Below are 22,946 nucleotides of genomic sequence, written 5' to 3' on the forward strand. Positions count from 1 at the left end.
TTGACGTACTGGTCGAGTATAGTCTGCGGCAGAGAGGACAACACCTCACCGCGTCGGGAGACGGTGTGTCACCGCCGTTCATTCTACATGAGAGTGACCTGGAGTGCGGTATCGCGACGAAAGGGAAGTTGACCGAGCATTTCGAGACCCCAAGACTGGCCTCCAGACTCAGCCAAACAAAGCCGGCCAAATTCGCCGCGAACAAACTCGCCTGTACTACTCGATTAGGCTAGATGGCCGGCACGCGCCGTCGCGGATGCGCGCGGCCCAGCCGTCCGAAGCGCCGCAACCCACTTCATCATCTTCGGCGAAAATGGCCGAGGTCTTCTCCCCACGGCCAAAGTGTCGAGCACTTTGGAAGCACGGCCAAAGTGTCGTGCATACTCTCATCACGGCCAAATTGTCGTGCGCCGTCTCACAATGGCCCGCGAGCTCGGTCGCAGGCGGACTAGCTCGCGGGGGACGAGCAAACGTGCTCGCGTCTGGCTCGGCCTCTCCCCGAAGTGATGGTGTATATGTATGTCGATGAATGGGCGCTACAGAACTATCATTCGGCCTACACCCCACTGCTCCATCACTTTCGCTTGCACTCTCTGCTGCAGCATTTCTCGCACATCCAGCATGAGTGAACAGGCGGCTTCCCAGGATGGCACTCGGTTTCCCGATCCCCACTCCGACTCAAGCAAGACCTCCAGCGATATTGAGGTGAAGGCCACCTCCCCAGATGCCTCACTCGCCCCTCTTGAAGCCGAAGAGGAGTGTCCTCGATCAGTGCACGGCGTGAGATGGGTTGTCGTCTGCTGCTCTCTGTACCTGGAAGCGCTGATTTATGGCCTGGACACAACCATCGCTGCCGACATTCAAGCAGCTGTCATTGATTCATTCGGGAGCATCGAGAAACTGACTTGGATTGGAACCGCATTCCCGCTCGGCTCTGTCTGCGCAATCCTGCCTACGTAAGTCGAACGATGACCGCCATGCACACGGCGCTTACTACTCCCTCAGTTCTGCTCTATACTCTACCTTCGACTTGAAATACATCTACGTCGGTAGCATTGTCTTGTTCGAAGCCGGCTCTGCACTCTGTGGTGCTGCTCTCACTCTGGATGCTCTCATTGTTGGCAGAGCTCTTGCTGGACTCGGCGGGTCGGGCATTTTCCTTGGGTATGCTTGACCCCAAGCTTCATTCATTGTACGCTTGCTGAACAGTCACCTCTCGCAGAACTCTCAACTTCTTCTCTCTTTGCACCACTCAGCAAGAGCGCGGCAAGTACATTGCTGGAATCGGAGTGGTCTGGGGTTCCGGCGCGGTTCTCGGTCCTGTCGTTGGTGGTGCCTTCTCCGTCTCCTCCGCAACGTGGCGCTGGGCGTTTTACATCAATCTGTGAGCTACCTCCTTCCGAATCTTTGAAGTTTCGCTGATCGTTATAGTGTCATCGCTGCAGTATGTGCCCCCGCCTATCTGTTTTACATGCCTTCCGTAACGCCACCTGGTGCTCCCATCACCTCGATCTGGAGCAGGACAAAGGCCTTGGACTGGATAGGCTTCACGACTTTCACCGGCGCGATCGTTTGCTTCACTATGGCATTGACGTTCGGAGGCGCGACCTGGGCCTGGGGTTCTGATGCAACGATTGCCATGTTCGTCGTGTCCGGAGTCTTGGCCATCGGTATGGTTCTTCAACAGGGCTTCGTCCTGTTCACGACGCGCGAGGCACGCCAGTTCCCTCCAAGACACATCCTCAGTGACTGGACTCTGATTTTGCTCAACATCGTCACTGCAATGGCGGCCGTGAACATCTACGTTCCGCTATACTACATCCCAGTTTACTTCGCCTTCGTTCATGGAGATTCTGCAATCGTTGCGGCCGTACGGCTGCTACCTTACATCGTCTTCCTCGCGGGAATGAACATGGCTTCCGGGGCTCTCTTGAGCAGGATCAAGTACTAGTGAGTGCCAGATACTCCCACACTAAGCTTTTCGCTAACACTTCGTAGCTGGGCACTTTATGTGGCTGGTGGCGTTTTGATGACTGTCGGGGGAGCGACCATGTTCACAGTGACACCAGAAGTCGCCAAAGCCAATATTTATGGATACAGCATCATTCTCGGTGCCGGAACGGGCCTCATCTTCAATGCAGGTTACACTGTCTGCGGAGTCAAGACCATGATCAGAACCGGCTCGGGCTTGGATGTTCAACGCGCAATCTCCATGATCAATCTTTCCCAGCTCGGCTTTCAGATGGGCAGTCTTCTCATCGGTGGGCAAATCTTCCAGAGCTACGCGAGAGCGAACCTCGCGCGGGCTTTGGACAGCCAGGACTTTTCTGGTGCTCAGATCAGCAGCATCATCGCGGGAGCCCACAGCGCCCTGTTCGAGTCGCTGAGTGATGAATTGAAGCACGCAGCGGTCTCTGCCATTACCAGTGCCATTGGTCGTGTCTACATCTTCAGCATTGTCGCTGGAGCTGTCACTGTCATCTGTGCAGCAGTGATGAAGAAGGAGACCTTGTTTCCACCCGCGGCCCCCAAAATGGTGATTGCTGGAGGAGCATAAAGGCCTCAGTACAAGGGCAGAGAATTCACGATCAGACTCCACGCAGACGGTCTCCGTGCAGGGTGAGAAATGAGTGATAGACGCATGAGCAATCAGGCTTTATGATAAATTAGATTGTTCAGCATAGTATCAGTGGAGACTGGCCGCTATATCGTTAGTCTTATATTGCGCACCGTACTATTCCTTTCTAAAGCTTAGGAATTGTTATATCAATTGTCAGCGAGAAGAGCAAGTCATACGGAACGATCTTTTGCTTGCCCTGCCTCCTATACAACATAAGATGTAGAGAAGGCTCTGGATTGTGGACTGCAGTGGCTACCAAGCAGTGATGAACTGACACGAAGCTGACACATTGAGCATATGTTCATTAACCAATGTGCGGAACCATGTGGGGTCGGAAGATAGTGGGTGCTGCTCGATGTAGGCATCCGTAGTTCCGGTCATCGTCTGAATCTTCGACAACAGCCGAAACAATCTTGACCTGCCTTTGCTCATTTGCAGCAATTTCAGTATCAAGCGCTGCGGTACTGACAGCTATGTTGCAGCAACAGGGTGGCAGCGGTGAAGCGTGGCCCAATGCCAGCGCTGAACATCATGATGGACGGTGTTCCAATGCCGTGCATGAATCTGCAACTGCTGGACCTCTGTCGGTCATCATTGTTGGAGGAGGAATTGGAGGACTTTCTGCTGCCATCGCATTGCGAAGAGCAGGTCACAATGTGATCGTCTTAGAGCAAGGGACTGCTGAGGTCCAGGATGGTGCTCCAATCCATTTGCAACCCAATTCGAATGGCATCGTGAGACAGCTTGGACTGACGCCTGAGTTCTTTGGCGCGAAACAAGTGACACGAGTGACTGAATATGCACGCAACGGCTCTCTGCTGCGATCTATCGATATGGTTGAGTCCAACAAGAAGTGGCAACATTCATGGCAGCTTGTCTCTTTTGATAATATCCAAACAGAGCTCAGCAGAACGGCCATGCGGAAGCAAGGACAAGGTCAGCCGGTCGATATACGGTACTCCTCTTCCGTGGTGTCGACAGACTATGAGAATGCTCGGGCTACACTATCAACTGGAGAGATTGTGCAAGGCGATGTCCTCATCGGTGCAGATGGAGTATTTTCGGTTACGAGGAAGGCACTTCCAGGCGCAGCAGACATTACACCCTCCTTCTGTGGTCACAGCGCTCTACACTTTGTTGTAAGCAAGAAGGAGGCGCTGGGAGACCCCGCAACCGAAAAGTTCGTACCGAAAGACGGTGAAATCGTTACGTGGCTTGGTGATTACGCTAGGCTCGTTGCTTACCCGTGCCGGAGTGACGAGCTGTTGGAATTTGTCTGCATTCAACTTGGCGAGAAGCAAGGAAACGAGATCGACGACTCTAATACAAAAAGGAGGGACAACCTGATGTGCATGAGCGATGACCTTGGGGATGCGTTCCAAGCACTGCTTGCGAAAGCCAACAAGCGGTCAGCCACGCACTGGCCGCTGCTCGACATGGCGAAGCTCCCTACATGGACGAACAGGAAGCTGGCCCTTCTGGGCGAAGCCGCCCATACCTTTCATCCACACCATGAATTTGGAGCTGGACAGGCGATTGAGGATGCCGCTGCTATCGCTGTCGTCTTGCCTTTGGGGACCGCGTCGGAAGAAGTCGAAGAGCGATTGAAGCTATACGAGACATGCCGGTATAGGCGCGCACACCGGATTCAGGAGTACGCACAAATGGCAGAGAGTCACAAAGGAGGAAACGAGGCGATACACGGTAGGCTTTTGCTTCGATTATGGGCTTTACCGTTGATTGACTGACTGCGACATACCCAGAATTTACTGATTACCATTTGTGTCACGACGAGTTCGACAGTGCCACCAAGAAGTTCGACGAGTGGAAATGGGCAAAGAATCCGAAATTGTACTGGCGAATGCCCATCGCCTTTGGGCCGACACCTGGGCCTCGACAGGCCTTGTACACGAATCAGCCGCAGCCTGCTCGCCACTCGACATTCACAACGGCCTCGATAAAATTCAAGACCTCACGCACATTTCTCCAGAATTTGTTCCCCACCAGCTCTTTCACATTCAAAGACCCAGGCACCATCGCTTATGCTAGTCTCTCGCAGACTACACTTGACAGAATGGAGTGGCTTGGTGGTTCAGGATATAAACATTTTGGTCTTTACATACACGGTGTGCGCTACACAAAGCAGGACGGGACTACAATCGACGGCACATATTTGCCACTGCTGTTCGAAAACCTGACCGATCCCATCATCAGTGGTCGTGACGAGCTCGGCTTTCCCAAGGTCTACTGCGCCATTGATGTCCGCCGAAGAAAGGACTCTTACCACGTACGCACCTCCTGGCAGGAGGCTACGTTCGGGAAGTTCAATCTCGACGATCTAGAGGCTTCCGATCCAGGCACCACGGCGAAGCCTGCTAGTGATGGATCCGACTATGGCACATTAACATACAAGTATATTCCTGCAGTAGGAGAGCCTGGAAAAGCAGATGTAGCGTATGCAGTGGTTGTGCCACACGAAGAAACGGCGAAACAAATGCCAAGTGAAGTAACGAGAGTCTGGGAGAGTAAGAGGCCAAGCTTCGAGTTTGATGATCTGACACCGACGGACCTACCGACCTTGCATCACATTGTGTCAACGCTGAAACGAATGCGAGTCTACGAGTATGTTAGTGGTAAGATAGTGGAGGGCCTCGGAGTGCCAGATGTCTCTTCGGCGAGAAGGATTGAGTAGTGACAGTGAAAAGGCCCATTGCATATGCCCAACTTTCTGGACCATCTAGACTAGTCGATGTCCTGCTGTTTGATGTTTTCACAATTACAATGCATCGCCTGGGCTAGATTCGATTATTGTAGCCTCGCCGGTAGCATGTCTGGAGTGACATCGGCATCGATAGACAAAGGCTACAGTCCAAGACATGGCAAATGCAGTTCATCGGAGGAAAAGGTACCAAGTCCAGTGATTTTGGGCATCCACAATATGTGACGTCTTTGTAGCTCAGCCAGCTGCTTTACCTCAATCACCGCCTCCATGCGCCAAGTCCAAATTGCTGGGGTCTAACTCTTTCTTCTCTTCTTCTGTCAGCTTGACGCCGTATTTGTCCTGCAGCTTCCGCAGCTTATCTGCCGAACGACATTGCCGAACATCGGTAACTCCTGAGATATTCTCCGTCCCTAAAGTACCATTGTTGTATCTCGGAAGCTCAATTGTACCATCGGCATTGCAGAGAATGGCCTGCCTTAGATACCAGAAACAATGGGCAAAGTGGGGTGCTTCAGTCTGGTCGATGCCGATATGTCCGCCATAGTGTGCTCGTTGCATGGCTCGTCGCATCATGCCTAAGCAGTGCAGGCTGTGAAACCTGTCCAAATTATGTTAGCTACGAGGCACTGATTTCTTGTCAGTCTTCATGTGCTCACATTCCAATTAGGCCCCACTCAGTCAAATCCGCAGGACCCAGGCTATTGTCTTTAGGCAGCCTGATGCTACCTTGCGCTGGGGCGATATCGTCTGCCCACAGATAGTCATACTTGTAGTCCAAACTCATATACCTCGGATCACTTCCATATGTCAACTGCACATCTCCGAACTCGCCACTCGTAGAACGATGGGTGCCGCGAAAGTATGCATCGCTGAGATTCAGGGCCACGAGAACGATGACGAAGGGTACCAAAATTCGCAGCAGAATGTACTGGAGGACGGACCACAGCTGTTGAATTCGTCTTCGGTGTTTCGTTTGTCCCGCGAAAGGATCTATCCACTCCCCGTGTGGTGTCAACGGGGTCTCTGCACCAATCTCGAGCGAAGCCTGGGAGCGTTGTCTGAGGTGGCCGCTTTCGTGGTTCAGCTTCTGATACTCCATGGTGTGGACAGCATGTCGGAGGAACAATACTAAGAGGCAATTTCGAAGTCATGATGCGATTAATCAATGCAGCAAGTCGCTGGATTGAGACCCGTTTAGGGAATATACTGAGCTGAGAGGCGGTTGAGACAAAGAAAGCTTCGACTTTAGTCCTTTGTTACGACTCTCGTGAAACGTGGGCAGACCGGAATGTCGGCTGAGAACAAAGAGCACTGGAATGTGGACACTCTGGCTGGCAGCTCTGCGACAGAAGGGTGTTGCAAGACGAACGCCGTGGTTCTGTGCTGATAGACGCTACGCTTGCGATCCTTTGCTCGCCTGCAGGTCTTGAAACATCTCTGCATCAAAGTCGCTGCGAGAACCATTCGATACGTGATTTCACCAGAATGGACCCAGCGGGCTCCGCAAACGTTTGTTTGCATTCAGAGGCTATGTCTTGGACGTGGAGACCCAGCTTGCCTCATCATCGACGGCGGGACGCCATCCCATGGATGGATGGATGGATGGAGTTTATTCCGCCCGGCGCTAAGCACCTAAAGGGCACACTACGGATATTACGTCATCACATTGCTTCCGGAAATTTTCCTGAACTCCAAATAGCCCATTCGGTTTGTCCTATCTCAGTTCTCCTGCTCCTTCTGTCCTATGTTGCCGGAAACTCGTACTAGGTTAGTGTGCACAAGCTCTCTTGAAGTCGCTCCTCCAAGTGTTCACTGTCCCATCTTCAGCGAGTGAAGCGTGTCTTGTTAATAGTACGAGGGTGCGTTGGGGGAAACGGTTAGTAGTAGTAGGTGTAAGGTTGGTGGCGTTGTGTCCTCTATGTGTCTCGGTTGGCCGTCACCTGGCTAGGGGAAGGTTGGTACGATGAGCTCTCGAGACGGCCTGTAGCCATAGCGAACTGGATCGTCGCCAGGACTGCGTCTATTGCCGGTTTCCACTTCTCGTTGTCTGATGCTGCCTTTCCTCCGAGAAAAAAGGAGAGGTTGCCCCTCATAGTGTCTGTATGTTGTAGCATCTGTAGTCGGAGATCATCCCACAGACGGCACCGGAATAAGAAATGCTCGACGGTTTCAGTTGCTTGCGTGCATGCGCACAGGTCTGATTCTGCAGCTCCTATCCGGTGAAGGTAACCATTCAGTCGTGACATTCCGGTCCGGAGCTGTGCCAACACGCTCGCTTGTTTGCTTCCGAGGCGATCGTATACCATCCGTGTATGTGGACCAGGTATCGCGGTGTCGATTCGTCGTATATGCTTTCCTACGCCTTCGATCGGCTGCCGTCTTTTCCTCGTTTCTGCTTTCAAGTGGCTAATAGCAGTCGATCTAGCTGCTGGCCGGGTCGACTGTGGTATTTGACCTGGCTCCGTTGCAGCTTTCGCCGCCTCTTTTGCTTTTTGGCCAAGCTCAAACTCTGGAGTGGGACACCACGCCAACCGGACAGTATTGCGGCCCTGCAGGGCCCACGCGCTCTTATAGATTTGTTGTATGGTTTCCTGTCCTGACTGCTGTCTAGGCCGGCATACTGCCTGTAGTGCTGCTCGGTTGTCTGAGAAGAGATATATATTCCGCGAGACGGTAGATAGGGGTATTTGTGCAAGGCCTTCTGCCAACGCTATCAAGGCCGCCGTGTACGGGTTGTGCTCCGTCCTTGCTGATACTGTAGTCGAGACGACGGTGGATGGGGGCTCTCCCCGTTCGGTGTCTTGTATTGCGACTCCTGCGCCGACAATGTTGTTCCTCGCCGAGGAGCTTGTTGCGACACAGATACCTGCGCTCTGTTTGGCAGCGTTCACCGCTTCCTCTGTCGTTTCCTTCGCATCTGCTGCTAGTCGCCGGTGCCACGGTGCTACTGTGTATGGCGCGATGCTCTCCATACCTCTTGTCGATACCTTGTAGGTAGTTGACATCTGTTGCAGCGGGGAGCGGAACCTCCGGGTCGGTATAACCCTGAGTTTCGACAGCGGATTGGTCGTAGGCAGCGAGAGGATATCGACCCATGTGCTCGCGGCTTTGGCTGCGTGTCGTTGCTGGACTGTGCGCATGCTTGCCTCTGCTTCGGCCACTTCTCTTGCTACTGTGCGGAAGCAGCCCGTGACTGCCTGTGCTCCGATTCTTTGTACTCGATTTACTGCAGCCGCAAGTCGCCCTTTACACTTGTACATCCACACCGGCGATGCGTAGTCGACTACTGGCGCCACCATTGTTTCGAACAGCCTGCGGGCGGTAGATGGTGACAGCCCTCGCAGTCGTTTCAGTGCCATTGCAGCAGTAAGACCTGCAGTGGCCGCTCGTGCGATATGCTGTTGGAATCGAAGTTCCGAGTCCACGACCACTCCTAGGATCTTTGTGCTGGTCACCGGCTCCACCTCTTGTCCCTTGACCAGAACTGGTCGGACGCTACTTCGGCACGGTATTCGCGTAAAGTGGATAAAGGCTGTCTTGTCGCCTTCAAAGGTGGCACCGCTTCTTTGTTCCCACTCTATCGCTTGGTCGACAACCGCCTGGATCCTGCCTTGGTTTGCCTCTGCAGAGGGGCCTGTGACCCACGCTGTGTAGTCGTCGACAAATGCTATAGCACCGCCATTGCTATCGATCTTGCGCTGGACGAGGTCCGCATTAAAAAAGAGGAACAGGACTGGTGATAGTGGCGACCCCTGCGGCAATCCTGCTTGCTGTAGCGCTTGTCGCTCCGATGCCTGGCCATTAACTACGATTGTAGCCGACCGGTCCGAGCAGAAGGAATCGATCCATTTGACTAGCGTTGCGGGGATGCCCCTTGCTTGGAGTCGCTGCAGTAGTCTTTCCTTACACACTCCATTATATGCACCTTTCACGTCGAAGCTGATCAGGCTGAGCACCCTCCTGTTACGCCATGCCTTGTAGATGTGTTCCTGCAACAGGAGGATCGCCTGTACTGCCGATCGTCTCTTCCGAGCTCCGAAGTGGTTTGTTGGTAGGAGGCCTGCGGTTTCGACCGCATGTGATATCCTTTCAGCTACTACTGCTTCAAGCGCTTTGCCAAGCGTAGCGAGCAACGAAATAGGTCGCCATGCCTTCGCAGCTGTATAGTCGCTCTTGTTAGGTTTCTTTAGTGGAATGATTTTGGCTGTCTTCCATTGGGCCGGCAGTATACCCTCCCTTAGCGACGTTCGAAAGAGTGTTAGAACCCTCTCCTTTACGGCCGGCCATACCCGTTTCCACACTACCGCCGGCAGCCCATCCTCTCCTGCTGCTTTCCACGACTGCGCTGCGAACACGCTCCGTTCAACTTCGTCCATAGTGAGCGGAGGCATATGGACTGGCCTCCTCTGCTTTCGCTGCCCTTCGTCCTCGATCACGGGCGGAAGGGGTGGAAAGAATGTTGATAGCAACTCGGTCGCCTGCTCTCCCTTACCACTTGTAATCGACCCATCCCTCCTCGTAAGGGGCGGGATCTGGGAGGAGCCTAGGCTGGTATCGGCCTTCATATACTTCGCCGCCTGCCAGATGTTGTTAGTGTCGTCCAAGAATTCTTCCCAATGCCTCCTCTGCTGCTGACGGACGGCATCATGGTATTCCTTAGAAGCGATCCGTGTCTGTTTCTCGAGTTGTTCGCTATAGGTGCCCGCCCTGCGATAGCTCCTTGCCCTGTTCCTCCAACGGGTATAGATCTGACGAAGCTTAGTAAGGTCGTGTGTCCACCACCTTTTAGCATACGGCGACGGTTTCGCGACAGGAGTAAGTGCGTGGACTGCTGCAAGTACCGCACTCATGAGTTGGTCGGCCTGCGTCTGTACATCCACTAGTACATGCCCGTATATGTTTACGGCCAATGGCTGGAGTGTACTAGTAATCTTCGCACAAATCTCCTTCCAGGGTGCATTCTTGAGTAGCAGTCGTGGCTGGACTATATGCTCTGGCATGTCGACATTAATGGTGGTCTCGATCGCGTGGTGGTCCGATCCGTGCTCTGTCCCATAAATCCTACACCGGACGAGCGCGGCGGCCAGTTCCTCGGAGGCGAGCACCAGATCGATGGTGCTTTCGTGCTTGCCATTCTGCCACGTCTTGGTACCCCTCGGTAGGAGACTGCGTAGCGCAGAGTCGTTCATAAAGTCCACGAGTCCGTCTGCCTCTCCTTGTCGGGCAGGTGAGATGTCGTCCCCACCCCATAGCTGGTCATGTTGGTTGAAGTCGCCAGTTAGAAGTATATCCATTCTTTCCCTCGTTACCCGTCTCCTTGCAGTGTCCACGCTTTGCCGCAGGAGCTGTATCGTCTCCGCGAGTGCTTGCGGGTTGGCTGGCACCACGTAGACCGATGCGATGAACACCGACCGATCGGGTAGATGCAGCAGCGCTGCGGTAATATCGGGAGAGGGCACCGGGACTGGCTCACTCTCTATCCCCTTCCGGATCCAGAGCATACTTCCAATTACCCGTCTGCCTTCGCGCGTTTCCGTAGGTATCATCTTGGTCCAGTGTGGATGGCCTAGCGGCGCGGTCAACACCTTGCCCTCTCTCACAAACGAGCAAGGTTCCGATAATGCGATGACTCCGAAGTCCTCGAGGTCTGTATCATTCATTACGCTATGTTGCACCACTCGCCGCTTGCCGACATTTAGTGAAAGGACCTTCAAGGGGCTAGGCATTAGCGACAGGAGGAGGATACAGTATTCGACAGTTCTTGCTGTACGATTCGTGGGGTCCACCACATGGGATGCACTTTGGAACCAAACCCTCGGAGTCGCATTCGGTGTGGCGGTGACCTTCTTGCGCGCACTTAGCACACCTCTGTGGTTTGTTGCACGTATGTGCGATGTGGCCTATCTCCTGGCACCTATAGCACTGCATTGGTCGTCGGCGCGGTTCACAAACCCGGGTGTATGCCGATTCTCCTGCTACGTGGAAGTACTGTTCTTGTAACAGGCGTGCTGCGTCGTTGCCTCGGGTTAGGTAGACTATCATCGACCCATATGCCTTCATACTTTCTTTTCGGCTGATCCATACAATCTTGGCGATTTTGGTCTCGTTCTCCTTTTCTAGCATCTCAATCACTCCCGGTCGGAGGTCCCCCGTCTCGGTGATCACGGCCGTGCGGTTAGCATTGTCGACCTTGATTGGGTGGAGCTGGTCCCGTAGCACGCGGCTTCCCGGTGTCGCGGCTGCGGTCTTCAACATCGCCTCTTTAACCTGTGCCAACTCGCCCTCACTTCTGCAAGCTACGCGGATTCGGTCGGCGTTGCGTGGGTCCTTGGTAACTGCCACACAGCGCCACCGTTCTTGTCCTTCGACTCCTCGCATCTCTCTCTCTATACACTCCCTGACCGCGCCGGGGTGGGTCCTCGCTTTCTCGGCCTCGTCGGCTCTCGAGATGTCGATCGTGCAGTAGAGGGAGTTTGTAAAAGCTGATGGAGTTGTGCTCATCGTGAGACTGCGGATGTTGCTAGGTTGACTGTCTGGGGGTGTGCGGGCTACTTCCGCATACGAGCGACTTCCATTAGTAGGTACGGCTACGTTAGCCAGTTGTTCCTGAATGCTCGCTGCTACTTGCTGCTGAATGCTCACTGCTACTTGCTCTTGTATTATAGTTGTAATTTGTTCGATTGTTGGTACCTTCGCGACTATTTCCTCCAGCTGTTTCAATTTCTCTTCCGCCTGTGCTGCTCGTTTTCCTGCCTGTTCCGCTCGCTTTTCTGCCTCCTTGGTTCGCCCTTCCGCCTGCTTGGCTCGTTCTTCTGCCTGTTTTGCTCGCTCTTCCGCTTGTTTTGCTCGCTCTTCCGCTTGCTTCATCTGTGCTAGCATTTGTCTCTGTGGTGTATTGTCACCAGCCGCCGCCGTCGTTTGTTGTATACTATCCCTGCCCTCTTCTACTACGTCCAAGCTCTTTTCTCCCGCTGCCCCAGACTTTGTCGCATTCAGGGTGTGCGTGCCTCGATGCAGGCTCCGGTAGTTGATGGTGCCGTGCGATGCTACTCGTTTTGGGCGCACGGTGATATACTCTCCGTCTCCCGGAGGTTCCGCCATCCTCCTCTTCTCGCTCGTCTTCAGTCGTCGCTGAGTATGCTTCAACAGGTTGGATGGATCGTCCTTAGAGTATGCCGCACCGCCATCCCATGCAAATAGAGCCTCCGTATTCATGGCTGCGCTCACGCACGGCACCGGTCCTCGGTTCATCCCGTAGCCAATTACACTCTCCAGCGTGGACGAGGCTCTCAAAGTCTCACTTGTGCCTGGAGTCGAGTGTTGGCATCGACCATATTGTGACACGCTTTGCAAGAGACATCTACACTGCAGCATTTTCCCCGTTTTGACAGGCTGCAGGCTCAGGTTCAGGCTGACCGAATGTTTCGATACCACTCACTCGGTCACCATCGTAGTTCACTCGTATTCTGTTGATCGTCTGCCGGCTTTGTTCAGCCGAGAACAAGTTATGCGGGAGAAATTTGATACTCGAGTGGCCGACCGTAGTAAGTGTATTCGGAAGATCTGAGGTTGTCGGAATGTGATGCATACCAAGGTTAAACCAAACGACGAGATCAGTCTGTTCCAACGGCTCGCCATTGAAGAATTTTTCAAAGTCCACTGGAGGGTTATAAACATCGAAAGCGTTGAGAGCATGTGCAGATCGTGGCTCATAGTCGTGCTGCGCTGTGATGTAGATGTCGTGCTTTGCCCAGTGCACAGCATTTGCTACGACAGGACTGTCTTGAATCGTCAGATGCGAAGAACCCGCGCCTTTGTGGATTCTCCAACCTCTGTACTCTCCAAAATCGTTCTTCTCTTCCTGGTTCAGTACCACAAGCATCGTTTGATCATTAGAGTCCCAGTTCAGACTGCTATTATCCTCTGATCGAACCGTGGACCGTTCTAGTCGCATTGATTTCCGCTGTTCTCCCCCAGACCAGGAGTATGCCTTGACGACCGGCGCCACTTTTGTGAGCTGAACAGTATTTGCCCTTCCAAGAACGTCAAAATCGGCTTTGAAGTTAAACACGTGATCATGCATGGATCCCACGAGATGGTCATGAATCCGATAGCCATACTCCTCGTTGTGGGCAGAATGCGCGGCAAAGATATATCCAGACGCATGAACTTCGACTTCGATAGTGCCGTCCATGGAAAAGCTGTAAGTGAAAACGAAATCATAGTTGCCGACTGTGCTGCACCAGCGTATCTTCAGATGGCTGTTTCTGGTCACAGTCGTGTATTGGGGAGCCGCATGCCGCTGGAGTGGCACATCAGCAGCTTGCTCAAATATGCATGTGGAATTAGGCCTCGTGATCAAGTTGCCATATGTGAATATGGTCGTATTCAAATAGGTGGCATGCGCTGGACAATCATAGTCCGCAATTAGTGGCATAGCAGAACTGCCAATGCCGTTGGTAGAGTCTAATGCAGCAAAGTTGGCCTGATAAGGGTCGTTACCTGATTTTGTTTGTCAGCATCGTCTAATATATGTCCTGATCAAGCATGTATACCAGCATAGTGGGCCAATGACTCTTGTAGACTCAGCTCATACAAGACTGTAGTATTCCTGTACCGGACGTCAAACAGTCCGAGCCCGGTGTCTGCGTTGAAGCTCAAGCAGAAAGTGAATCCCATCCAAGAAAGAGAGCCTTGATCTTCATCATACAGGTATCGAGGCTCGCTTGTGCTTGAGCCAGTAGGTGGAGGCAGATGTTCCATGGGTAAAGGCGCTCCTTGCTGATCTGTGCTCGTCCAATTGCCGTCGAAATTCATACCCAGTTTCTCGAATCCGGGTGCGAAACATGCTTCTCGTAGTTCGTCGGCTGTTGGGTAGGATTTATCGTCGTACACCCATTGCAGGATCTCCCATTGTTCCCAATTTTTGTTTGTGATGTCTGCTTGAAACGACAACGCTGATGGGAGGAGCGTTTGAGAGTCGAACCCCGTGGAGCTTTTGGCTTTGAAATTGAACCAAGTCACCAGGCGGCCGTCTTTCTCTTGTCCGTAGGGATTGCTTTGCATGATCTCCAGAGTATCGTTAGCACTCCCAGTCACCGCGCCCCCCAGCAAGAACAATGTCACGTCAGCAACCGATCTTCCGATGCGATATTTCCATGCTCCGAGACTCGAGCCGATACCATAAAGGTCACGAACCTTCGCTCCTGTCCTCCGAGTTAAGGGATACTCCAGCGGAGTAATAATCGTTGTGTCTGATATGGGAAGTGGACCGACCAACAGTTCGGCAAGATACGGCCCCTCAGCGTCTTGATATCCAAGAACCGCCCGAGCATAACGCGATGGTGAGGGACGGCCATTTTGCAAAACATCCAGGGCGTCGGATTTGTTCGGGTGTTGCAGTGCGATAGAGAAACTAAGGAATCGTTATGTGTTAGAACTCATGGCAATCCGAATGTCGTGGTCAGATTACTGACATGCCGTTTGACGAAACACTTTGCGGTCCTGATGTGTTGGGTTCTGGATCTGGCTGCTCTCGCAACCAAGAAGCGATGCTTTGAAGTTCCTCCGCGCCCAATGGCTTCCAAAGATTTTGTGCAGAGTATTGGGTTGAACGTTGAGCTTGAACCAGAGCAAGGCAGCTCAAAACATGGACAAAGCACCGCATGGTCACTATCGCACTGCCTGGGGAAAGTGAGGAAATGTAGAATGGTCGAAACATAATTAAGAGTACCCGGTACGTTTGCTCTGAAGGTGGTGGACTCACAGCCGCAATCAAATAGACTTTGGTGAAAGCTGGGATCGCAGGCATACGCCAAGCAGCGGAAGCCAGCATATGTTAAATTTAGTGACCGGACGTTATGCTTCGTGATATTCACCCGAATCTGGATTGATGTAAGTTCCAAGATGCCGACAAGATCTTCGAGTGTTGTGCCTGCCGACTCCACAACACAAAAGGCTTTTCCAAGACCATGACACGAACTTACGTACGCAGAAGACCGCGAAGATCTGGAGTTCGTCTCGGTCATTTCAAGAAGGATCAATCAGTCCTCAATTGAGGTGCAATCAAGAAAGCGCCGGATGTGGGTGGGTTCATTATATAAAATGGAGGCTCTCGCTTTCATCCATCCGTTCGAGAGAGTACGAGAGCAACTTGGAAGTCTCATTGGACTGAGCGCACATGTTGGGCAAGTGGCTGATTCAACATCGTTCTGGAGCTCATTGCCTATGTCGGCACTGGACGTCGAGCCTCTTTTGCCAGGGAATACATAATCGGCGCAATGTTGAACATGAAATTTCGCTGCTAGTTGCGCTGATTGACGTACGACCAGTCTTGAGATTGCAGCGCAGTCGTGATCAGTGAGCCTCGCTAGTACACTAAGGATGGTAAAACGGGTCCTGGAAGTCGAGTGAAGCGCCTCGAGCAGTTAAGCATTAGCGTTCCCAGACACGATGTCTCCTGGAAATGATTACAGCTTCGCGCTGGGTGGACACTGCATCCCAAATGAGAGAGACATCTGAAAGTCAGATCTGTGCTTTGGAGGATTCTCCATGCCATCAATGCTCGAAGAAGGAATTCGCGTTGCCGTTTTCGAGAACACAGGAAGAGAAGAGAAGTGGAGGATGGAGCCGGCGGTCCTCTGCAGCCTTTGTGCTCAGTCGCGTTCACGCTGAAGGATACTCTACATGCAGTCGAGAGTTGGGCAGGATCTTGGAAGCAGCGATTTCCGTGACCAGTGGAAGAGAGAGAGAGAAACATGCCAAAGAGCGGCGCCGACTCGATGAATGCGCAACATTATGTGCTTCGCGATGTGACGACGACACTGCCGCGGAAGCCTTGCTCTTTCCCACCGCCTGCGCGCCGACACAAGCTCAACGGAACACCGTTTGCGCATTCGAAAGTCGATAATGCGCTGCAGGTGAATCGATGTGTCTGTGGCGCCGTCGAGCTTCACTCGACTCGTGTCTTGGCGACTTTCTTGACCGCAGTCAGCACCACCAGCAACCTTTACTTTTGTCTCGCTCTGTCTGCCTCTTTCACCGCATCACCTCACCATCTGCAAGTCTTCTCGCAGTCTGCAAACCCAATGGCTGCCGGTCGCCGCAAGCACAAGACCAACAACGGCAGCGCGCCTGGAAAGCGCCGCGCTCGCACTCGAAAATCCACATCCGCCAACAAACAGATTTCAAACACCGCCGACTCGATCACGAGTACGGTCGATCGACCCGAAGAGAAAACGTTTCGATTCCTGGACCTCCCAACGGAGATCAGACTTCTCGTGTACGAGCATCTGCTGGTTGCGAATACATCGTTGAAGCTGCGGCCCGAACGCAAGCCCTACACAAATGTTTCGTACACCAAGTACGGCTTGCAGCCCAGTATCATCGCGACTTGCCAACTTATCTACCTCGAAGCTGTTCCCATTCTGTACGGCCGCAATGAGTTCCAAGTGACGAATTGGATCGAGATCTGCGGTGTCTCCCCTCTCCTGAACCGCTACAGAGAACACGCCAACCGCATCACAGCAGTCCATCTCGACTTTGAGGCCCGAGAGGCTCACATCAGAGAGATGTTCTCACTACTGAAGGGGTGTAAAGCTTTGTCAAAGCTCACGATCGGCCGAGCCGTGTGGTCATATTACGAAGACGCCGAAGCATTCGCCAAAGCCATTGGTCCGTTGATACGCACACTTTACCGGAGTCAACAGAAGAAGCAGGACGTGAAGCCTCGTGACGTCCTGGATGGGCTGCATTTACAAGGATGGACTTTCCTGAGATCCGGCACCAACGTTTCGCCGGCGCTCAAGGATATGGATGCCCGAGAAACAGCCGATTTTGCAGACGAGGTGAAGAACCTGCTGCGCTCAACTTTCAAGTGACCGTCGACTAAACAGAGACACTCTCATACACATAATTCGAGCGAAGAAGGTAGGCTACGTCTCCATATCCGAACTATAGAGGTCCCCCAGTCTTTTGTGAAAGCTCATTCGCTGACAGAAGAAGCACCAGGCAGACATACGAAGCAAGGTATGACACTCAGCTTCAGCGAGGACTGACGACTGGTGACGACTAGCGAACGAGAATGAGAAGTGATTGGATGCTCAAGGAAAATCTGGCCACGGGGACGAAAGAGCGCTACAGGAGCATTGAAACACTCATTACCCCTGTGGAGAGCATTTTCATTGTATTGATCCCCTGCAAGCCAAACAGTAACTTGCTCAACATCAGCAGTAACTAGCAACGATACCACACAGCGAACAGAACTGCATCTTAGTCTTCTTCACGCAGTGCAGAAATTTTTTCGCTTTCTCTTTCCCAGAGCGTCACTTACCATCTACTCCTCAACCTGCGCTTCCACATCTGAGCGCAGACGGAACCCCGAAGTTCCCCTCGCTTTTGCTCTGCACTTTCAGGTCCTCGATCTCAACTCAATGCCCCTCACCGAAATCAGAGCTGGAAACAACTGCAACTGCACAAGCTATTTATACATTTGATAAATAAATGTAACCAGTTGCTTCACCGGCCATACGATGAAAGCCACTGCTGTATGCAGTCGCACTCCAGAACCAACATATATACGCAGAATCGACAATCAACTAAAAACTGGAAGAATCACAAAATGCTCGCATTACAGTAAAAACTAATTGTTGCTCGCTCAAAGAACTTAACAAATGCTCTGCTTCAACTCAATCAAATCGCATCGCACGCGCATCGCACTCGCATCGTCTGTCGCTATGTATCCCAACGCAAAAGGAGAAGAAAAACATAATAAGCACAAATAGATCATCACTCGCATCAGTTCCATCGTGTAAATTATCCTTCGTTGTTCCGCATCTCGTCACCATCGTTTTGTTCTGTTTGCCCTGCTTGCCTATCTGTCCATCAGTCTCTCTGTGTCATTTCGTTCCGACCAAGTCCCAAGTTCGTGATTTCGTATCGTATCTTTCGACGATTCATTGTCTTGATCACTTGAACTCGCCTGGCACGTGCAGTTTGCTGATACTCAAGTTCGTATCATGCCGAATCACCCGCGGGAAGAGCTGACCCGTCTCGTGCGCGCCTTGAGCTTCGTTACCGCTCAAAGGTGGGCTGGCGGGGCCACTGAGAGAATCGGTTGTGAGCTCTGAGGCGATAGCAGAAGCTGTAGGCAGAGGAGCAGACTTCTCGGTGGACGCGACAGCGGCAGGGTTGGCGATAGGAACAACTGCGGGGACAGCTTCCGCATGGAGCGGGGTGGTAGATTCGAGGGTCGGTTGGGCAGGGTTGGCGACGGCTGTGGGAGAGACAGCAGCAGGTGGTGATGAAGGAGGAGAGATAGGCTCATTGCCTAAAGCAATGGCGGCAATACTATTACCGATGGGCGAGGCACGAACAGATCGTTCGCGCGAAATGGTGCTCACGTTGCTCGGGGTGTGAGACAGTTGCGTCTGGTCCTGAGTTGCATCGATTGGCGACACGTCCTTGGTTTCAATGCTTGGAACGACAGAATCCTGCTGGTGGCGTCGGTATGCCTCAGCACCCACGACTCCGGCTCCGACTCCTGCAACACCGGCTGCGGCGGGTCCGATCAAGTTGCTCGAGTCTTTGCTGGACTGAGCCAGCGGAGCCTGTGACCCAGACTGAGCAGAGGGGCCCGCCGGCTCATTGCCTAAGAAAGGCTGTTTGAGCTTTTCATCGCTGAGTGGTGCTGTCAAAGGCGTCACGGGAGCCTGGTGCTGAGATGCAGGCAGCTGCTGAGTACCTGAAAGTGCATACGTCTGAGTCTGCAGAGGCTGCTGAGCTGGCACTGGCTGAACTGGTGCGACTGTCGACTGCTGCACTGGGACTGGCTGCGCAGGGAAGACTTGCGACTGCTGCAAGATGGCATTCTCCTTGTCTTGCTGGTGACGATTGTATGCTGCAGCACCGGCAGCACCAGCACCAACGCCCGCTGTGGCAGCAACAAGCTCGTCTTGATGCGGCGGAGTATATGCTCGACTCACGAATGGTTCTTCGTGAGCGGTCCCAGCATCAACGTTGTCCATGCGGTAAGGATCTTTGCCACCGTAATCATAGCTCGGCCCGCGGAAATGGCTTTGGGAAGAGCCAGGCACAGCACCAGCTGCGGCAATGATATTCGCGTCATCATCGTCCGAATTGTCGTCGATGGCGCCATCAGCGGCTGGGGTGTAAGCGCCGGCCTTTCGAATAACCATGTCAGACGGGAATCGACCGCCTAAGGTCATCAGTGACTGCAATACCAAATGCGATTGTGAGAACGAGGCAAGACAAACGCAAGGTATTCAGAGGTACGCACTCACTCACCTGGCTGTGGTCTCTTCGGTCTATCGTCCACAACGGGATGCTGTTCAGCCAAGCTGGTCACATCGGCAGAATAAGGCGCCTGATCAGCTTCATCATCTTCGAGGCCATCGCTGCTCACGGTGCCTTTGTCGCTGGTACCAGACACACTCCTAGCATGTTTGCGCACAAAGGCTTGACGCTGCTCGCCGGTGCCTTCAGTAAGCATTCGAATGTCCTGAAACCAGGCCATCATGGTATCGTAGCTCTCAGCGCGGAATACCCAGTTATGTCCCTTGTGCATGCCGCCAGACTGTTTGCCTTTGAGCATGAACTTGTGACTGGAAGAACCACGTTCCGAATGCGACCCAAGCTTCTGGTCGAACAAATACAGCGACATGACTGGCGGCTGCGAGTAGATCTTATCTGCGGACTTGAATTCGTGCAGATGTGTGGGCGACAGCACGTACCAGCCGGGTGTATAGGACTTGAGATATTTGCTCTTGCGTTCCAGCATGCCGGCCCGGATCTCGCTGGCAGCGGGTGCGTGCTTGCCCGGGTACTCGATGTCCTCGATGCGGCGGAGTGGTAAGCTTGGATCGACGAAGTGAGGATCGTGGGTGACGAATTGATACCATTCCTGGTCCTTTGGCATGGAAATCGGGCCACCTCGGAGGCTCTCCACAGCACTGTATGCATCATCGGCCTCGCGTTTGAGAATGCCCGCGAGAGCATTGTAAGCCTTTTGGATTTCGCCAACGACGATCGACTCGAGCTCACGTCCCGAGCTTTCGAGATTGAGGTAGGCCTGCGGATGGTTAGTGTAGTTCCGTCAACACAGATCTGGCGCAGCTTACCCTATGCAAATAATTCTCCTCATCGACCTGTCTCTCAATCTGCCTGTCGACCCCAAGACGAACCACATACGGATCGTTCTTGCCGATCGCGTTGCCGTCCTCATGCGCAGCGTGCTGGAGCGCCTCCTGCAACTTCTCAACCTCTTGTCTAGTAGCAGCCTTCTCTTTCTCGACGGAGTTCTTAAAATCGCCGCTCAGGCTCTTGATTTCCTTGATCTTCTGGCCCAAATCACTTCTCAGACCCGTCAATGCGCCAATTACGTCGTTTTCGATTTCCCTCGATTTTGCTGCTTCGGCGATCGATCGCTTGTGGTAGCCGTCAAGGATGCGGGTGGCTTCGCTGAGACCATCGTTGCTCATGAAGACTGCGGGGTGAGTGATGTTAGAAATGGTATTCTGCACCTTGTGCAATGCCTTGCCGCGAGTTTCGTAGGAGTTCTGGATTTCGCGAAAGTAGGCGATCAGCGACTTGAGCAGCTGTCTCCAGGCCTGGAAGCGATTGGCGAGGACTTCAGTCGGTGTTCCAGTTGTCGGCACGGGAGTGAAGGCATAGCTGTGGAAGTCCTCGCTGTCGGCATCGACGACACCCTTGATGCTGCCGGCTCTCAAGCTCCTTTTGCTGCTGCTCCGTCGCAAGCTGCCGCTTCTCTTCACGCTGCTCTTCTTCTTCAGCGTGTTGCTGCGACTGACTCCGCCGGTGCCTGAGGTGCTGGCGCGCGAGACTGATCGCTGGGGTCCGTCGATTATGGATGAGCCTCGCTGGCTCGCGTCGAAGTCCTCGTGGAAGACGCCGCCGCGTTCGACGGACTGGGCCAATGGCGAGCTCATGGCGGGATTGCCTGAGGTCGCGAAGTCGGTCTGCGAGGTGCCGTAGCCTCGCGCGGCGTGAGAGTCGCTCAGCGGAGGGACGGAGGAGTAGCTGTTCGACATGGCCGTGGCTGGGTTGTGCTCCCAGGTATGATGCTTGTTCGCCCCAGATTCCGTGCCGCGGCTGATGTACAGTGGCAGCTCCCCAGAACGGCGGCGGATGGGGGGAAGTGGTCTGCAGAAGCGCAGAATCTGCGTCGACGGGTCGAAGCAATGCAGACGGGCGAGGTCAGACGATTGCGTGGTATGTATGTTGAGGTGCTGCCTCTTCGTGTCTCTCTCGTTGCGCGGAACTCGGCCACAAGCCACACGCTGCCGCTACGTCACCACCGTCGTTCGCGGTGCATCCGGTGAAAGCTTGTCCCAAGCAATTTCACAAGAACTCGCCAACCTCAACGCAGCCTGCTCGTACAGCCGTCGAATACGGATGACGGTGATGGTGGATGTATTGAATGGTGAGTAGTCAGTCGTTCTCGAGGCCGCAGTCACACACCTCCTGAGCGTGGACTCGTCGATCCACAGGAGAGACAGAAACACCAGAATCCCTCTCGCCCAAAACCGATGAAATGAACGCGTCCGAGCGCAAGTTCATCACCGACGTCAGCTCGCAGCGCAGAAGCCGAGAAGTGGCAGTGGCTAAAACTCTCCCGCCAAGGTCTGGACAATAGTCACACGAACAAACGACCTGCCAACTGTCCGTCATCACCTTATTCTTGTTTGCATAACGTCCGCGGAAGCCTATCTTTGTGCAGCAGCAGTGATGACCTGTCACCATTCGACACCATGCTCGCACAATTCACAATGACGACGACAGCAAAGCGAGCGAGATGAACAGCAGCTCCCCTGCTCGTTTCGCTAACTACGGTATCTGCTGAGCCACAATTGGGCCCAGGCGCTAAACCATCCCAGCGATCATCCTAATTACCGGATCGGAAAGGTTGGCCTGTCAGTGCTTGTCAACATGTGACATGCCGTGTGGCTCACCCGTGCGACTTCAGCAGCAAGCACAAGCAGGTCTTGCAACATGAAACCCGCGTCGGGAACGGGTGGGGAGGCATTTTGAGAGCCAACGAGAGCACCATTGGCACTATCGAAACTGTAAATCGAGACACCTCACCTGCCAGTATGATGACGGCTCTACGGTATGAGCGTACACGTGCAAGCTGTCAGTCAAGCTCCAGTTCTTCACGACCCCCTCTTCCCCGATCTAGTCCCGCGACGACCCGGTTGCAACAGCAGCAGGCTCACAGACCTGCTTCAAACGACCTCCGCAGGCTCGCTGCTACCAACCACGTCTTCACAGAAACCGGGAAACGTCGAAGCACAGTACAAAAAAATCTGGGAATGCTGTACTCGAGAAGCACGTCTCAACCCGCGCACCAGGTTCAAGTCTTCTCGCCTTCCTCGCCAGTTTCTGGCGCAACAAGAAGTTTGGTACAGCTGCATTAGTGGGCAATGCCGATGATTCGTGCACATACCCCTCATCCCCAGATAACGACGAAGGTAGAGTGGTCGAACTGGGAAGAGCAAATGTATACTCATGGCGTGGCATTGAGATGAAATGAGATTCGTGTTGATCTGATCAACGCTTTGCCTTGCC

General features: G+C 53.4%; 6 protein-coding genes across 6 annotated transcripts; 3 read left to right on the forward strand and 3 right to left on the reverse strand.

Annotated features, from left to right (window-relative positions):
• Positions 1–621: 621 nt before the first annotated feature.
• On the forward strand, positions 622–2,557 carry CKM354_001116200 (uncharacterized protein; the record flags this gene model as incomplete). The annotated part of the gene is made up of 5 exons (XM_044806641.1): positions 622–956; positions 1,006–1,164; positions 1,223–1,384; positions 1,432–1,950; positions 1,999–2,557. The coding sequence occupies 5 exons, from the start codon at positions 622–624 to the stop codon at positions 2,555–2,557; spliced, it is 1,734 nt and encodes a 577-aa protein (XP_044662576.1).
• Positions 2,558–3,093: 536 nt separating this feature from the next.
• On the forward strand, positions 3,094–5,312 carry CKM354_001116300 (uncharacterized protein; the record flags this gene model as incomplete). Its single annotated transcript, XM_044806642.1, has 2 exons — positions 3,094–4,324; positions 4,384–5,312. 2 exons carry the CDS (start codon positions 3,094–3,096, stop codon positions 5,310–5,312), a joined length of 2,160 nt encoding a protein of 719 aa, XP_044662577.1.
• Positions 5,313–5,594: 282 nt separating this feature from the next.
• On the reverse strand, positions 5,595–6,441 carry CKM354_001116400 (uncharacterized protein; the record flags this gene model as incomplete). Its single annotated transcript, XM_044806643.1, has 2 exons — positions 5,595–5,940; positions 5,999–6,441. 2 exons carry the CDS (start codon positions 6,439–6,441, stop codon positions 5,595–5,597), a joined length of 789 nt encoding a protein of 262 aa, XP_044662578.1.
• A 6,261-nt stretch (positions 6,442–12,702) lies between these two features.
• On the reverse strand, positions 12,703–15,009 carry CKM354_001116500 (uncharacterized protein; the record flags this gene model as incomplete). The annotated part of the gene is made up of 3 exons (XM_044806644.1): positions 12,703–13,844; positions 13,898–14,757; positions 14,819–15,009. 3 exons carry the CDS (start codon positions 15,007–15,009, stop codon positions 12,703–12,705), a joined length of 2,193 nt encoding a protein of 730 aa, XP_044662579.1.
• A 1,420-nt stretch (positions 15,010–16,429) lies between these two features.
• Positions 16,430–17,221, forward strand: CKM354_001116600 (uncharacterized protein; the record flags this gene model as incomplete). Its single annotated transcript, XM_044806645.1, has 1 exon — positions 16,430–17,221. The coding sequence occupies one exon, from the start codon at positions 16,430–16,432 to the stop codon at positions 17,219–17,221; it is 792 nt and encodes a 263-aa protein (XP_044662580.1).
• A 1,086-nt stretch (positions 17,222–18,307) lies between these two features.
• CKM354_001116700 (uncharacterized protein) lies at positions 18,308–21,409 on the reverse strand (the record flags this gene model as incomplete). Its single annotated transcript, XM_044806646.1, has 3 exons — positions 18,308–19,557; positions 19,647–20,430; positions 20,480–21,409. The coding sequence occupies 3 exons, from the start codon at positions 21,407–21,409 to the stop codon at positions 18,308–18,310; spliced, it is 2,964 nt and encodes a 987-aa protein (XP_044662581.1).
• Between the last annotated feature and the right edge of the window lie 1,537 nt (positions 21,410–22,946).

The sequence above is a fragment of the Cercospora kikuchii genome, assembly GCF_019650295.1.
Source record: "Cercospora kikuchii DNA, contig_00007, whole genome shotgun sequence".
In the NCBI taxonomy this organism is placed as follows: domain Eukaryota; kingdom Fungi; phylum Ascomycota; class Dothideomycetes; order Mycosphaerellales; family Mycosphaerellaceae; genus Cercospora; species Cercospora kikuchii.